Source organism: Tursiops truncatus, chromosome 8, assembly GCF_011762595.2.
Source record: "Tursiops truncatus isolate mTurTru1 chromosome 8, mTurTru1.mat.Y, whole genome shotgun sequence".
In the NCBI taxonomy this organism is placed as follows: Eukaryota; Metazoa; Chordata; class Mammalia; order Artiodactyla; family Delphinidae; genus Tursiops; species Tursiops truncatus.
In genome coordinates, this window is record NC_047041.1 from 99,795,575 (window position 1) to 99,812,899 (window position 17,325).

The 17,325-nt window shown below is 37.6% G+C and overlaps 1 protein-coding gene across 1 annotated transcript in view; it reads left to right on the forward strand.

Annotated features, from left to right (window-relative positions):
* Window positions 1-17,325, forward strand: part of LOC101325315 (organic anion transporter 7) — a 33,107-nt gene that overhangs the window by 10,550 nt on the left and 5,232 nt on the right. Inside the window, exons 3-5 of the mRNA XM_033861677.2 lie at window positions 5,613-5,767; window positions 5,870-6,038; window positions 7,182-7,305. Of these exons, the coding sequence (XP_033717568.1) occupies window positions 5,613-5,767; window positions 5,870-6,038; window positions 7,182-7,305 (448 nt within the window). The remainder of the gene's footprint in view (window positions 1-5,612; window positions 5,768-5,869; window positions 6,039-7,181; window positions 7,306-17,325) is intronic.

Sequence of the window (17,325 nt, forward strand, 5' to 3'; positions counted from 1 at the left end):
ATCTCTATGTGCAATAAGTATTTAAAGGATTCCAAAAACAAAAAGAGGGGTTCCCTGGTGGCGCAGTGGTTGAGAGTCCACCTGCCAATGCAGGCGACGTGGGTTCGTGCCCCGGTCCGGGAAGACCCCACATGCCGCGGAGCGGCTGGGCCCGTGAGCCATGGCCGCTGAGCCTGCGCGTCCGGAGCCTGTGCTCCGCAACGGGAGAGGCCACAACAGTGAGAGGCTCACGTATCGCCAAAAAAAAAAAAGATGTAAAATATGACATCAAAAACCATAATTGTTGGGGGAGGGGAGTAATAATGCAGGGTTGTTAAAATGCATTTAAGTTAAGAGATCAGCAGCTTAAAATAATCACACATATAGAGAGACTGATATATATATATACCTCATGGTAACCAGAAACCAAAAACCTACAATAGATGCACTCCCCACCTCCCCAAAAAAGAGAAATGAATCCAAAGATAACAATAAAGATAGTAAAACCTATCACAGGTAAAATCAAATCACAAGGGAAGAGAACAAAAGAGAAGAAAGGAATAAAAAAGAACTATAAAAACAATTAACAAAATGACAATTAGTACATACCTAACAATAAGTATTAAAAATGTAAATAGACTAAATGCTCCAATTGAAAGACATAGTGTTGCTGAATGGATACACACACCTAGAAACAGACCCCTATATATGCTGCCTACAAGAGACTTACTTCATATCTAGAGACACATACAGGCTGAAAATGAGGGAATGGAGAAAGTTATTCCATACAAATGGAAATCAAATGAAAGCCAGAATAGCAATACTTATATTAGACAAAAGAGACTTTAAAACAAAGACTGTAACAAGAGGCAAAGAGGGCCATTGCATAATGATCAAGGGCTCAATTCAGGAAGAAGATATAAAAATTATATATATATATATATATATATATATACATACACAAATATATATGTATGTATGTGTGTGTATATATACATATAAAACATAGGAGCACCTAAATACATAAAGGAAATATTTACAGACATAAAGGGAGAAATCAACATGGCACAGTAATACTAGGGGACTTCAACACCTCAATCACACCAATGGAGACATCTTCCAGACAGAAAATCAATAAGGGCTTTAAATGACACATTAAATCAGATGGAGTTAATAGATATATATAGACTATCCCATCAAAAAGCAGCAGAATACACATTCTTTTCAAGTACTCATGAAACATTTCCCAGGATAAGTCATATGATAGGGCACAAAACAAGTCTCAGTAAATTTAAGAAAATTGAAATCATATCAAGCATCTTTTCTGACCACAATGCTGTGAGACTAGAAATCCAATACGAGAAAAAAACTGCAAAAACCACAAGAATGTGGAGGTTAAACAAATGCTACTAAATAACCAATGGTTCACTAAATAAATCAAAGAAGAAATTTAAAAATACCTAGAGACAAATGAAAATGAAAACACAACAATCTGAAATCTATGGGATACAACAAAAACAGTGCTAAGAGGGAGTTTTATACAAGCTTACCTCAGAAAACAAGAAAAATCTCAAATAAACAACCTAAACTTACACCTAAAGGAACGAGAAAAAGAAGAACAAACAAAACCCAAAGTTAATAGAAAGAAAAAAATCATAAATATCAGAGCAGAAATCAATAATTCATTAAAAGTATCACAAACCACGATCAAATGGGACTTAACCCAGGGATGCAAGAATGATTCAATATCTGTAAGTCAATCAATGTGATACACCACATTGACAAACTGAAGAATAAAAATCATATGATCATCTCAATAGATGCAGAAAAACCTTGACAAATTCAACATCCATTTATGATAAAAAAAGAAACCTCTCAACAAAGAGGGAACATACCTCAACACAATAAAGGCCATATGTGACAAGCCCATAGCTAAGTAGCATCATACTCAATGGTGAAAAATTGAAAGCATTTCTAGTAATATCAGGATGAAGACAAGGATGCCCACTCTCACCAATTTTATTCACTTTTATTTACATAGATTTGGAAGTCCTAGTCACAACAACCAGTTGAAAAAAGAAATAAAAGTAATCCAGGGTTTCCCTGGTGGCACAGTGGTTGGGAGTCTGCCTGCCGATGCAGGGGACGCGGGTTCGTGCCCCGGTCTGGGAGGATCCCACATGCCGCGGAGCGGCTGGGCCCATGAGCCGTGGCCACTGAGCCTGCGCGTCCGGAGCCTGTGCTCCGCAACAGGAGGGGCTGCAGCAGTGAGAGGCCCGTGTACTGCAAAAAAAAAAGAAAAAAAGAAGTAATCCAAATTGGAAATGAAGAAGTAAAACAGTCACTGTTTGTAAATGCCAAGATACTATACACAGAAAATCCTAAAGATGCTACCAAAAAACTACTAGAACTCATCAATGAACTTGGCAAAAGTTGCAGGATATAAAATTAATACAGTAAGTTGCAAACTTTCAAAGATGCGAATGTGCCCAGAGTAAGGGCGAAGAGAGAGAAGAGGAAGAAAAAGTAACTGAAGAACCAAAGAGATTCATGATGCAGGAAATGGCAAGGGGATTTTCTTTCTTTGAGGAGGCACTGTTAGTTTTTGAGACACAGGACCAAAATGTAGAACAGTACATGAAGTTTGCAGCAGCCATTCAGATGGAATCCAGTGCTACTGTGTCATCTATGATGAGGAAAAAAAAAAAAAAGATCTACTACCAAGACATCACTGGATTGTTTTTTCAAGAGGGTAGATAGAATTGAATCTAGCAAGGAACCAGAAGCTGTGCCGTCAACGACACCCATGAGTGCAACTGCAGCTCGCCCTCCATCTCCTATTGCTGACGATCTTTCAGCTCTACCATCTCCCAGCTCCCCTCCCTCCTCCAGTCAGTAACTCTTCTTGCCTGTTCACTCGATGCCAGCTCCTGTATGCCAGCTGTTGTACTGTACTACTGTACTTTTCAAGGTACTGTACTATAAGATTAAAAACGTTTTCTTTATTTTTGTGTTTGTTTTTTATGCATTATTTGTTTGAAAAGTATTATAAACCTATTACAGTACAGTACTGTACTGTACAGCTGATTGTGTTAGTTGGGTACCTAAGCTAACTTTGTTGGACTTACGAACAAATTGGACTTACGAATGTGCTCTCAGAATGGAACCCGTTCATATGTAGGGAACTTACCGTATACAGAAATCTGTTGCATTTCTATACGCTAACCAAGAAGCTATCAGAAAGAAAAATTAAGAAACAATTCCATTTACAATTGCAACAAAAAGAATAAAATTCCTAAGGAAAAGTCCAACTGAGGGAGTAAAAGGCCTGTACTTGGAAAATTATAAGGCACTGATAAAAGAAACTGAAGACAACAAAACAAATGGAAAGATAAACCGTCCTCAAGGATTAGAAGAATAAATATTGTTAAAATGACCATACTGCCCAAGGCAATCTCCAAATTCAATGCACTCCCTATCAAAATACCAACGGTATTTCTCATAGAACTAGTAAAAATAATTCTAAAATTTGTATGGAAACATGAAAGACCCCAAACAGCCAAAACAATCCTGAGATAAAAGAACAAAGCTGGAGTATCATGCTCTCTGGTTTCAAACTATACTACAAAGCTACAGTAATCAAAACAGTATGATACTGGCTCAAAAACAGACACATAGATCAGTGGAACACAAGAGAAAACCCAGAAATAAACCCACATTTATATGGGCAATTAGTCTCATCAAAGGAGGCAAGAATATACAATGGAAAAAGACAGCCTCTTCAATAAATGGTGTTGAGAAAACTGGACAGCTACACACAAAAGAATCAAACTAGACCACTCTCTCACACCAAGCACAAAAATAAATTTAAAATGAATTGAAGACTTATATGTAAGGCCTGAAACCATAAAACTTCTAGAAGAAAACATAAGCAGCACACTCTTTGACATGGGTCTTAGTAATTTTGAGGGGCGGGGTGTATGTCTCCTCAGGCAAGGGAAACAAAAGTAAAAATAAACAAATGGGACTACATCAAACTAAAAAGCTTTTACACAGGGAAGGAATCTATCAACAAAATGAAAGGCTACTACTTAATGGGAGAAGATACATACAATAAGGGTATAATATCCAAAATATACTGGAATTCATAGAATTCAACATCAAAAAAGCAAACAACCTAATTAAAAAGTGGGCAGAGGATCTGAATAAACATTTTTCCAAGGAAGACATACAGATGGCCAACAGACACATGAAAAGATGCTCAGCATCAGTAATCATCAGAGAAATGCAAGTCAAAATCACAATGAGAAACCGCCTCACATCTGTCAGAATGGCTATTATCAAAAAGACAATAAATTGATGAGGATGTGGAGACAAGGGAACGCTTATGTACTGTTGGTGGGAATGTAAATTGGTACAGCCACTATGGAAAACAGTATGGAGATTCCTCAAAAATTAAAAATAGAACTACCGTATGACCCACAAATTCCACTCCTAGGTATTTATCTGAAGAAAAAAAAAGCAATGATTCAAAAAAATATATGCACCCCTAAGTTCATTGCAGCATTATTTACAATAGCCAAGATATAGAAGCAACCTAAGTGTCCATCAATAGATTAATGGATAAAGAAGATATGTTTTTTATATATATATATATATATATGAAACACATGAAAGAATGAAATCTTGCCATTTTCAACAACATGGATGGACCTAGTGGGTATTATGCTAAGTGAAATAATTCAGGCAGAGAAAGACAAATACTGATTTCACTTAAATGTGGAATCTAAAAAAGAAAACAGTGAACAAACATAACAAAACAGAAGCAGTTATAGATACAGAGAACAAACAAACAGGTAGTTACCAGAGGGGACAGGTGTGTGGGGAAAGAAATAGGTGAGGGAGATTAAGAGGTATAAACTTCCAGGTGCAAAATAAATGAGTCAAGGGTATGAAATGTACAGTGTGGGGAATAGAGTCAATAACAATGTAATATCTTTGTATGGTGACAGACGATTTATCGTGGTGATCATTTTGAAATGTATAGAAATATGGAATTACTATGTTGTGTAACAGGAACTAACACAGTGTTGTAGGTCAATTATACTCCAAAAACAAATTCATAGAAAAAGAGATCAGTTTTGTGGTTACCAGAGTCGGGCATGAGGGGAAGGGCAACTGGATGAAGGCAGTCAAAAGGTAGAAATTTCCAGTTATAAGATAATAAGTACTAGTGATGTAATGTATAACATGATAAATATAATTAACACTGCTGTGTGTTATATATGAAAGCTGTTAGTACGGTAAATCCTAAGAGTTCTCATCACAAGGAAAATTTTTTTCTATTTCTTTAATTTTGTATCTATATGAGATGATGAATGTTCACTAAACACTGTGATAATCATTTCATGATGTATGTAAGACAAATCATTATGCTGGACACCTTAAACTTGTCCAGGGCTGTATGTCAATTATACCTCAATAAAACTGGGGGAAAAAAGGAAAACAGAAAAAATTTTAAAATAAAATAAAAATAACAAAACATCCCCTAAATTTCAAAGTGTGTCTTCTTTTTGTTCATTTCTACAACAGGTTGTTACTATTACTATATCTAACCTGTTTCCATTTCTCAGGTTTGGGAGGAGGTTAATGCTCAGATGGTGTTTGCTCCAGCTCGCCATTACTGACACCTGTGCAGCCTTTGCTCCCACCTTCCTCATTTACTGCTCCCTACGCTTCTTGGCTGGGTTTTCTACCATGAGCATCCTGACAAATATTTCTGTGCTTAGTAAGTCAATACTTTGGGTCTTTGACATTTTCCAAGCCTTAACTTTGACTTTGAAACTCTAACTTTGTTTGAAGTCAAAATCCTGTTTGTGTTTTCTTTCAGTTGTAGAATGGACAGGGCCCCAATTCCAAGTCATGGGAATGACCATGTCCATCTGTGCTGCTTGCATGGGACAGATCGCCCTAGGAGGAATAGCTTTTGCCATTCGAGACTGGCACACCCTTCAGCTGGTGTTTTCTGTACCATTATTTGTCTTCTTTCTTTCCTCAAGGTATAAGCTTTCTTACATCCTTTGTCTTGGAGGATCCTAGATGCAAGGTACCTGAAATTAGGATGCAAGAATTCTGGGTGGTCTTAGTCAACACTTGAGCACATGCTCTACTAATCTGTGCCCTATGTACAATTAAAGAAGCAGAATGGGTAGGGCTGCCAGATAATACCAAGGGCATTCAGTTAAACTTGAATTTTAGATAAAACAACAAACTTTTTGTATAGTACGCCAAATATTGTATGGAGCATAGTTACGCTAAAAATTATTCATTGTTTATATGAAATCTCTACTTACCTAAGAATTCTGTATTTTCATCTACTAACCAGATAAAATACAGTGTCTCATTAAAGTAAAATTTCAAATAAACAGCAAATACTTTTTAGTGTATGTCCAAAATATTGCATGGGACATAGTCATACTCAAGAATTACCCATATTCACTGTTTATCTGAATTCAAATTTAACTAAACACAGTGGGTTTTCTTGTTGTTTGGGGTTTTATTTATTTATTTATTTATTTATTAATTTTTGGCCGCCTTGGGTCTTCGTTGCTGCGCGCGGGTTCTCTCCAGTTGTGGCGAGTGGGGGCTACCTCTCGCTGCGGTGCACGGGCCTCTCATCACAGTGGCCCCTGTTGTTGCAGAGCACGGGCTCCAAGGAGCATGGGCTTCAGTAGTTGTGGTACACAGGCTCAGCAGCTGTGGCTCGTGGGCTCTAGAGCGCAGGCTCAGTAGCTGTGGCGCACGGGCTTAGTTGCTCCGCGGCATGTGGGATCCTCCCGGACCAGGGCTCGAACCTGTGTCCCCTGCATTGGCAGGCGGATTCCCAACCACTGCGCCACCAGTGAAGCCCAAACACAGCGTTTTATTTGCTAAAACTGATAATATCCCCCTGAATAATGGGGGGAGGGCACTATGACTACAACTCTATATTCCCGGCAGTCAGTGAAGGTGTACTGCATGGAGAGGTCATCTTCACAGCTTCCTAGTTATGGTACAAAAGAACCTAAGTTTATATTTCCTGGTATAACAAAACAAGAGATAGGTATTAGATGGGAGGGGAGAGGCATTTCAGGAAAAAGCCTCTGTGAGAAAAAAATGGGAAAATGAGAGTTGATGGCACTTCTGTCCTCTTCTTTGATCAGGTGGCTGGCGGAGTCTGCTCGGTGGTTGATGATCACCAACAAACCCGAGGAGGGCTTAAAGGAACTCAGAAAAGCTGCTCACAAGAATGGAAGGAAGAATGCTGGAGACGCTCTAACCATGGAGGTGAACAGGAGAGGGAGTTGGTTATGGAATATAGGAAACACGTGACCTGACATATACACTAGTCGGCGTCCATAAAGTGAATAAAGGGTGGGAACACTGGTGTGGTTTGGGATCTTCTTACCTCATTGCCCTGGTCTTCAATAGCTGTCAACAGGGTTTGAGTGAACATTAGGATGCTCATGCCGAAAGGACTGGATGGAGATATTTTACTCAACAGAGGCAGATCACGCATATATGTGGAAGCTAGAAAAATGGTACAGTATTTATGATTGTAGAGGTTGTTATTGTTCTCACTTTGTGTTAGAGAAAGTAACCGAAACTAATCCATTTCTTTTCAATTAACACTTCAATGTTTTTTTTTTTCAGAATAGTAAGGCAAGTTGAAGGGCAGCTTAGTGACCATGCAGAACAGAGCATAAGGAGGCTTATTTGTCAAGTCAATCATATATGCTTCCATTCATGGTATATTTACTGAAAGGGCATTCTGTTCTATATAGGAAATATGGTAATGACCACAATAGTCCAAATCCCTGTTTCGTGGCGTTTACATTCTACTTATCACAAGTTCCAAGAACATGACTGAGTGGAAATGCTTCAGAGAGACCTTTCTCTTTTTTTATTTTCCTCCCCAGGTATGGAAGGCAGACGCTGCTGTATGTCATAAAGTAGACCATTCATCATGTCATGAATGTATAAATTATTTATTGAAAAATTATAATGTAGTAGGCGTGGTGCTTGCTCATGAATAGCTGTATGAGTCAGAATTCCATTTTTCACAGAGTTTTAATATTAAAAAGAGAAATTTTAACATATATTTTAAAATAATTTTTATTGTGGTCAAAATGCAGAGAATGAAATCTACAACTTTTAACTGTACAATACAGTATTGTTAACTATAAGTACAATGAGCTCTAGGACTTTTTCATCTTGCATGACTAAAACTCTGTACCCATTAAACAACAATTTCTCAATTCCCTTGTCCCCAGTCCCTGGTGACCACCATTCTACTTATTGTTCTATTATTTTAATATTTTAGATACCTCCTACAAGTGGAATCCTGCAGTATTTGTCCTTCTATGAGAACTATTTATCCTTTTGTGACTGACTTACTTCACTTAGCAAAATTTTCTAGATTCATCTATGATATAGCATATGGCAGGATTTCCTCATCTTTATGGTTGAATAATATCCTATGGTATGAACATACTACATTTTCTTTATCCATTCATCCGTTGATGGGCATTTAGGTTGTTTCCATATGTGAATAGTGTGGCAATGAATATGAGTATGAAAATATCTCTTCAATATCCTGTGTACAATTCTCTTGGCTATATGACCATAATTGATATCGCCAGATCATATGGTATTTCTGCTGTTAACTTTTTTTGTTTGCAACGATAAGAGAATGAAAAGAATGCCAATAGAGACAAGGAGAAATCATCTGCCCTCATTTAACAGGAAAAAGAGAGTGCTAGGAGCTAGACAGCCAAAGAGAAGCAATAAAACATTTCTGCAAATAAGTTCAATTACATGTGTCATAGATTTTTAAAAAAACACTTTACTGAGGTATGATTAACATACAAAGAGCTGTACATATTTAATGTACGCAACTTGATGTATTTGCAGATGAGTATACATCTAAATATCATCACCACAGTTTACACAATAAACATATCCGTTACCTCCTAAAACTCTCTCTGCCCTTTATTCATTATTTTTTTGTGATAACACTCAACATAAGATCTACCCTCACAGCAACTTTTAAGTATACGGTACAGTATTATAACCCTAGACACTAGACTGTAAAGTAGATCCCTAGGATTGATTTATCTTGCACAACTGAAACTTTGTACTCTATGACAAATATTTCCCCATTTCTCACATCCCCCAGCACCTGGCAAACACCATTCTACTCTCTGCTTCTTCGAGTTTGACTCTTTCAGATTCCTCGTATAAGTGGTATCATGTAGTATTTGTTCTTTTGCACACGGATTATTTTACTCAGCATAATGACCTCTAGGTTAATTATGCTGTGGAAAAGGGTGGAATTTCCTTTTTATTGCTGAATAATATGCCATTTTACATATATGTGTGTATACACACACACACACACATATATATATATTTTCTATTCATCCATGGATGGACATTTAGGTTGTTTCCATATCTTAGCTATTGTGAATAATGATCCAGTGGACATGTGAGTGCAGCTATCTCTTCAAGATCTTGATTTTAATTCCTTTGGATATATACCCAGAAGAGGGATTACAGGATAATATACTAGTTCTATTTTTAATTTTTTGAGGAAACTCCATACTGTCTTCATAGTGGCTACACCATTTCACATTCCTAACGGCAGTGTACAAGGGTACCCTTTCCTCCACATCTTCACCAACACTAATTACTTTTTTTTATAATTGCCATCCTAACTGGTGTGAAGTGATAACTCGTAATTTTGATTTGCCTTTCCCTAACAACTAGTGGTGTTAAGCACTTTTTCATGTACCTCTTGGCCACTTGTATGCTGTCTTTGCAGAAATGTGTATTCAGTTCGTATGCCAATTTTTAAATTAAGTTATTTGGCTTTTTTACTATTGAGTTGTACGAGTTTCCTATGTATTTTGGATATTAACCCTCGATAAGACATATGGCTTGCAAATATGTTCTCCCATTCTGTAGGTGCTTTTCCATTTCGTCAGTTATTTCCTAGCTGTGTAGAAGCTTTTCAGTTTGACGTATTTAGTACGATTTGTCTATTTCTGCTCATGGCCTGTGCTTTTGGTGTCACGTCCAAAAAATTATTGCTAAGACCAATATCAACAAACTTCTCTCCTATGTTTTCTTTAGGAATTTTACAGTTTAGATCTTACATTTTAGTCTGTAATCCATTTGTGTTGATTTTGTGTATAGTGTAAGTTTCCAGTTTCATTCCTTTGCATGCGGATATCCAGTTTTCCCGGCACCATTTATTGACAATATCCTGTCCCCATTGTGAATTCTTGGCACAGCTGTCAGAAATCAATTGTCTGTATGTGCATGAGTTTATGGCTGGGCTCTCTATTCTGTTCCATTGGTCTATATGTCTGTTTCTGTACCAGTATCACACTCTTGGTTACTGTGGCTTCGTAATATATTTTGAAATCAGAATATGTGATGCTTCCAGCTTTGTTTCTGTTCAAAAATGCTTTGACTGTGGGGACCGCCTATGTTTCCATATGAATTTTAGGATTGTTTTTTCTATTTCTGTAAAGAATGCCATTGGGATTTTGACAGGGATTTATTGAATCTGCATATTGCTTTGCGTTGTATGGACATCTTAACAGTATTAATTTATTTGTTTAATCCATGAACATGATGTCTCTCAATTTTCTAGTATCTGCCTTAATTTCTTTCTTCAGGGATTATAGTTTTCAGTATACAAGTCTTTCACCTCCTTGGTTAAGTTTATCCCTAAATACTTTATTATTTTGATGCTACTGCAAACAGGATTGTTTTCTTAATTTTATTTTTAGACAGTTTGTGGCTGGTGTATAGAAATATAACTGATTTTATATGTTAATTTTGTATCCTGTAACTTTACTGAATTCATTTATTAGTTCTAACAATTTTTTGGATATGTATTAGGGTTTTCTACAAATTAGATCATGTTGCATTCAAACAGACAATTTTACTTCTTCCTTTCTGATTTGAATGCCTTTTATTATTTTTTTTCTTACCGAATTGCTCTGGCCAGGACTTCCAGTCCTACATTGAAGTGTGATCCTTGTCTTGTTCCAGATCTTAAGGGAAAAGCTTTCAGTTTTTCACCATAGAGTATGATGTTAGCTGTGGGCTTTACATACATGGCCTTTCATGTAAGTTCCTTCAATACCTAATTTGTTGAGAATTTTTACCATAGAAGTGCATTGAATTTTGTCAAATGTGTTTTCTGCATTTATTGAGGTAACCACACGATCTTTAGCCTTCATTCTGTTAATTTGGTGTATCGCATTGATTTGCTTATACTGAACTATCCTTACATCCCAGGAATAAAGCCCACTGGGTAATGGTGCACGATCCTTTCAATATGCTGTTGAATTTGGTTTGCTAATATCTCGATGATTTTTTCAACTATGTTCTTCCGGAATATTGGCCTGCATTTTTCTTTTCTTTTCTTTTCTTCTGGTATCTTTGTCTCACTTTGGTATCAGGATCATATTGGTCTGACAAAATGAGTTTAGAACTGTCCCTGTCTTCTATTTTTTGGAAGAGTTTGAGAGGATTGGTATTAATTAATTAATATCTAACTAATTAATCTTCAAATGTTTGGTAGAATTCACCTATGGTGTTAGGCTTTTGTTTCTGGAATTTTTTAAATTACTGCCACATACTCTTTATTAGTTATTGGCCTATTGAGGCTTTCTGTTTCTTCTTGATTCAATCTTTGTGGGTTATATGTCATATCTTTGTGTTGCAGTGATCCTTTTATCATTATAAATTACCTTCTTTGTCTCTTGTGACAGTATTTGATTAAAGTCTATTTTATGTATACAAGTTGACTATCCCTGCTCTGTTTTGGTTATTATTTGCATGGAATGTCTTTTTTTATCTGTTCACTTTATGTCTACTGTGTTTTTAAATCTAAAGTGACTGTCTTACAGATAGCATAAAATTGGATCTTTTTTTAAAAATTCATTCAGGCACCCTATATCTTCTGATGGATGAGTTAATCCATTTACATTTAAAGTAATTATTGATAGGTAAGTACTTACAATTGATAAACTGTTTCCTCTCTGTTTTATTGTTCTTTTCTCCTCTCTTCTATTGCTATCTTCCCTTGTGATTTGATTTTTTATAGTGATGTACAATACTTTGATTCTTTTCTGTTTTTATTTTGTATATCTACTGTAGGTTTTCTCTTTGTTGTTTCCATGAGACTTGCATACAACTTCTTATAGTTATAACAGTCTATTTTAAGCTGATAACAACTTAAATTCTATTATGAGCAAAAACTATACTTTTACTTTCCCTAAACACGTTTGATGTTATTAATGCCAGAATTCACTTCTCTCAAATCATGTATCTATTAATAATTTTTGTGGTTCTAGTTATTCTTAACAGTTTTGTCTTTTAACTTTTATACTAGTGTTAAAGAAATTTACATGCCACCATTACGGTATTAGATTATTCTGTATTTGTCTTATATTTACTTTAACCATAGAGATTTTTACTTTCATATGCTTTCATGTTGCTGTTTAGTATCTTTTTCATTTCAACTTCCTTTAGCCCTTCCTGTAAGGCACGTCTCTTAGTGACAAATTCCCTCAGTTTTTCTCTGGGAAAGTTTTTATCTTCCTCATTTTTAAAGGACATTTTTGCTGGGTGCTCCATTCTTGGTTGGCAGGTTTTTCTCTCAGTACTTTGAATATATTATTCAACTCTTTCCTTTCCTACAGAATTTCTGCTGAGAAATCCACTGATGGTCTTATAGGAGTTTTGTTGAGTGTGGTGAGTCACTTTTCTCTTGCTGCTTTCAAAATTCTCTCTTTATATTTCACTTTTGAGTATTTAGTTATAATATGTTTCCATGTAGACCTCTTTAGGGTCTACCTACTGGGAGTCCTTTGTGCTTCATGAATCTGAATATCCACCACTCTCCCCAGAGAAGGGAAGTTTTCATCCATCATTTCTTTAAATGAGTTTTCTGGTCCTTTCTCTCTCTCTTCTCCTTATGTGATTCCTATAATGTGTATATTGATTTTTTTTTATTGTTCCATAAGTTCCTTAGGCTGTCTTCACTCTTTTCCATTCTGTTTTCTTTCTGTTCCTCTGACTAGGTAATTTCAAATGGTCTGTCTTTGAGTTCATAGGTCCTTTATTTTGTTTGATCAAATATGCTGTTGAAGCTCTTAATTGAATTTTTTAGTTCATTTATTATATGCTTCAGCTCCAGAATTTCTGTTTGGTTCTTTTTTATGGTTTCTGTCTCTTTGTTGAACTCCTTATATTCTTTATGTGTTGTTTTCCTTGTTTCATTTTGTTGTCTTTCTGGGTTCTCTTGCAGCTCACTAGCTTCTTTATGATTATTGTCAAATATCTGTAGGCAGTCTGTAGATCTACACCTCTTAAGAACTGGTTACCAGTGCTTTATTTTGTTCTTTTGGTGATGTCATGTTTTCCTGATTCTTTGTGATCCTTGCAGCCTTGTATTGGTGTTTGTGCGTATGAAGAAGCAGTTATTTCTTCCAGTCTTTACAGTCTGGCTTGGGCAGGGAAGCTCTTCACCAGTCCCTGGAAATTCTGGGCAGGCCACTTGGCAGAGACTACAGGTGGGCCAGTTAGCAGGGTTCAATAGTGGTCCTACTGCCCCGGTCCACATACGGCTGTGCCTTCAGCCAGGGTCTGCAGGTGGGAGGGCCCACTGCTAGCGTCCATGGAGAGGCAGAACTTGTTCTGGGGTCTGTGGACAGGCCTGGTGCCATTGTCTGTGGACAGGCTAGATGCCAGAGTCCACAGGTACTGTTGTTGGTAGGCAAGTTTCATTTCAGGGTCCCTGGATGGACCTGCTGCTGGTCATGGGCCAAAGGCAGGTCTGGTGATGGGATCCACAGGCAGACATGTTGTTGGGGTCCTGAGAAGGGTGGCGTGGTGCCTGGGGTTATTACACAGATGCAGTGGCCCTGAGATGATAAAGAGCCATTGGCATAGTCCTTTTTTTTTTTTTTTTTGGTAAATATTTATTTATTTATTTATTTTTGGCTGTGTTGGGTCTTCATTTCTGTGGGAGGGCTTTCTCTAGTTGCGGCAAGCGGGGGCCACTCTTCATTGTGGTGCATGGGCCTCTCACTATCGCGGCCTCTCTTGTTGCAGAGCACAGGCTCCAGAGGCGCAGGCTCAGTAGTTGTGGCTCACGGGCCTAGTTGCTCCACGGCATGTGAGATCTTCCCAGACCAGGGCTCGAACCCGTGTCCCCTGCCTTGGCAGGTGGATTCTCAACCACTGCGCCACCAGGGAAGCCCCAGTATAGTCCTTTTTTTAAAGAAATTTTGAAATTTAGGTGGAGCTCTATGGCACTCTGAGACTGTATCAATATATACCTGACTTATAGGAAATTATTTTGGGCCAACTAACATCTTGGAAGTATCTTTAGTTCCAAGCCCGCACCTAGTATTTTGTCTACCATGTTGGCCCAATCCAAAGAATTAAAGCTTAAATCTTACAGGAAAATTATTTACCAGGTAAATAACAAAAATAAGTGTTACGAGCTGGAAGAAAGAAAGGAACAATGCATCATCAGGGTAAATGGCAAATGACAATCACCTCAGTGGCAAGAAGAAGAAAGACAACATTGTACAAGAGGAACAAATGAAATTGGTTTAGGAACCGGATTCTATGCATGAATGAGTACCCAAGATTGCCTTAATTCCATTTTTTTTTAATTTTGTAAAGATTATTCAGAAATTTGTGGTCTTAGTCATGTTTAACCTCCATCTGAAAGATTGCCAAACACATTCACTCCAGACAATCCTTCTTACTTAAAGCTGTTCCCCTTCATATCAATAACAATCCATTGATTAATCCAGTTTGGGCTGTCTTGGAGTCCAGTAAATGCTAAACGTTTCCTCTGCCTAAATCACACCCAACTGAGGGATAATGTGCTCAGAAAGATGACAATAAAAACTGATGTTTTTCACTACAGTGAAAACTGAAATAGAGGAAGTGTCTAAATTTCAAGCAACAATAAGTTTTCTAACACTTCAGCCCATAACTGAACTTATTCACAAGTGCCAGGTTTTTCCACAGATGCAGAGCCTGCATTGCTAAATATAAGGTGTGACCCAGGCAGCAAATCTGAATGAATTTTCATTCTAAAGGCATTCTGGGTCACTGAAGCATATCCATTGCATTCTCCTAATTTACCAGGCAAATACCTCAGTCCTCCAAGGAGCAGTGAGGGTAGGTATAAAGTGGTCTGTAGTATTACTCTTTCAAAGTCTTTCTTCTTGGAAACATGAAGATTATGAAGAAAGTGCCCCTACCCTAAGCCACCAGTGTTTCTCAGGCAACTTCTTTTTGGTCAGTTCTTATTTCAGTCATCCTTTGGCAGATTCATTTTTCCATCTTTTCCTTCTTTACCTTTTAATAAATTGTCCTCCTCCCCTGCTCATTTCATTCTACTGGTTCTGGTATTTCAATGCAATTGTGGTCTTATCTACCTTCCTTCCTGCTCTAAACTCTGTACACTCCAAATTCTGATACTCTCACCTCTGCTCTGTCCAATTTCCTCCTCCTATTCCTGTGTGACATCTACAGTCTTTTTCAGTCTCCTTTTCTATTGTCCTAATTGTTTCAGACCCAGTAGAAACACAAGAACTCATGCTCCACAGTAGCCCAGCCTGAAATACACTTCAGGCTGTATAAGAAATACACTTTCTTAAAGGATCCCAAGGCGCACTGTCCAATGAAACCATTAAAAAGTATTCACTTGAAACTCGATTCTCACAAACTCAATGATGGCACACTTATGTGATGGTAAGTGACATGGCAACTATGAGAGACCAACACAAACTTCTCCCCTGAATCCTCCGCAGGTTTCTCTTACATCCATAAAACTTCAGAGTTTTCCCAACTATTCTACATTAAGAGATGTTTCTTTCTAAATATCATAAATTGTAATTTTGAAGAAATAAATGTCCATTTTCTCCATTTCTGATCTCATTGACAAACATCTTCTCAAAGCTCTCCCAATCCATGTTTTATACCTATATCGGTTCTTGAATTTCAAGTCTTTCAGCTTCTAAATGCATTCCACCTTCAGCCAGTTTCTTCCACCCTCCCTGTCTTCCCTCTTTCTTTTTGTCTTCCTCTTTCCCTTCCAAATTTATTTCAGGACTACTTGATGACAGATCCTGTGACAGTCGCAGAGGGGAAAAGTCTACACTTTCTATCTTCAGAAAGATCACACTCAACAAGTAAAATGGGCTTGATAAAGTCTCTTTGAATTAAAGCAAGGGTGGAATGTGACTGTCAAGGAGGGACATAAAATCTGAACTGCAGATATGTGGGCAATGAATGCATCTTGGAAGTAGTTATATATGAAATGGGTCTTACAGGTTAAGGTAGAACTATCCAGGTTTAAACCAGGCAGAGAGACGATTAAATTTGCAGTTGAGAGCAGTCCAAATGACTTACAGAGGGGTCAAACCAGGGTGTGCTGGTAAATGTTTAACACTTAACATTACAAGAGGAAGAGAAGCATAGATCTCAGATTTGTGGCAATTATCACTTTCCGTGGTGCGACTATCACCACCTCAGTGAGTTTCATGCCACCAACAAGACGGCAACTGCTTTACAAACCATCTAAAAATTGAACAAAGGGCTTTTGTGAATTTGTACACACTGATTCCAGAACGCCACTGGGCAAGGGTTCAGACGAGGGCTGTTTCATGCTTTTTACCCCAGGATAGTGTTATGAGTGGTACAAAGCATTTTTTAAGCAAGAAAATAGTGAAGATCAGAGAGAAAAGTACCTTTTAAAAAGTGAAGATACAGCAGGTTCCCATTTGAATACGGGCCTCTTTTCCCCTGAATAAGGATTTTACCAGGTAGGAGGAGCTCCTTGAGCTCCTGTAAGTGATCTGGCATCGCCCCCCAAATACATCTGCCAACACTATTCACGTCTCTGCTTGCTCACCAAAAATGAACGGCCAGTGTAAAATAACCACACCATATCCCAAACTTTAACTTTGATATTGGATGTAATTTAAGGCTAGTCTTGCAGGCATTGCATCCCTCATCTGGCCCAAGTTTAAAGTATTATTTGAGCACATTCTTACATTATCGTCCATGACAATGGCCTGTGGTCATGGGATTCTGGTGTTAGATGCGATCCTGACTCCTCTCTTCTAAAAGTGTTAAGTCCAAGATTTCACTATTTGGGCTTGTTCTTTAAATGAAAGGACATTCTTGCATGTGTAGGTCCTCAGTTAGGGTGGCCTTTCATTTCTCTGAATTCCTCATGGAATTATTCCAATGGACTTC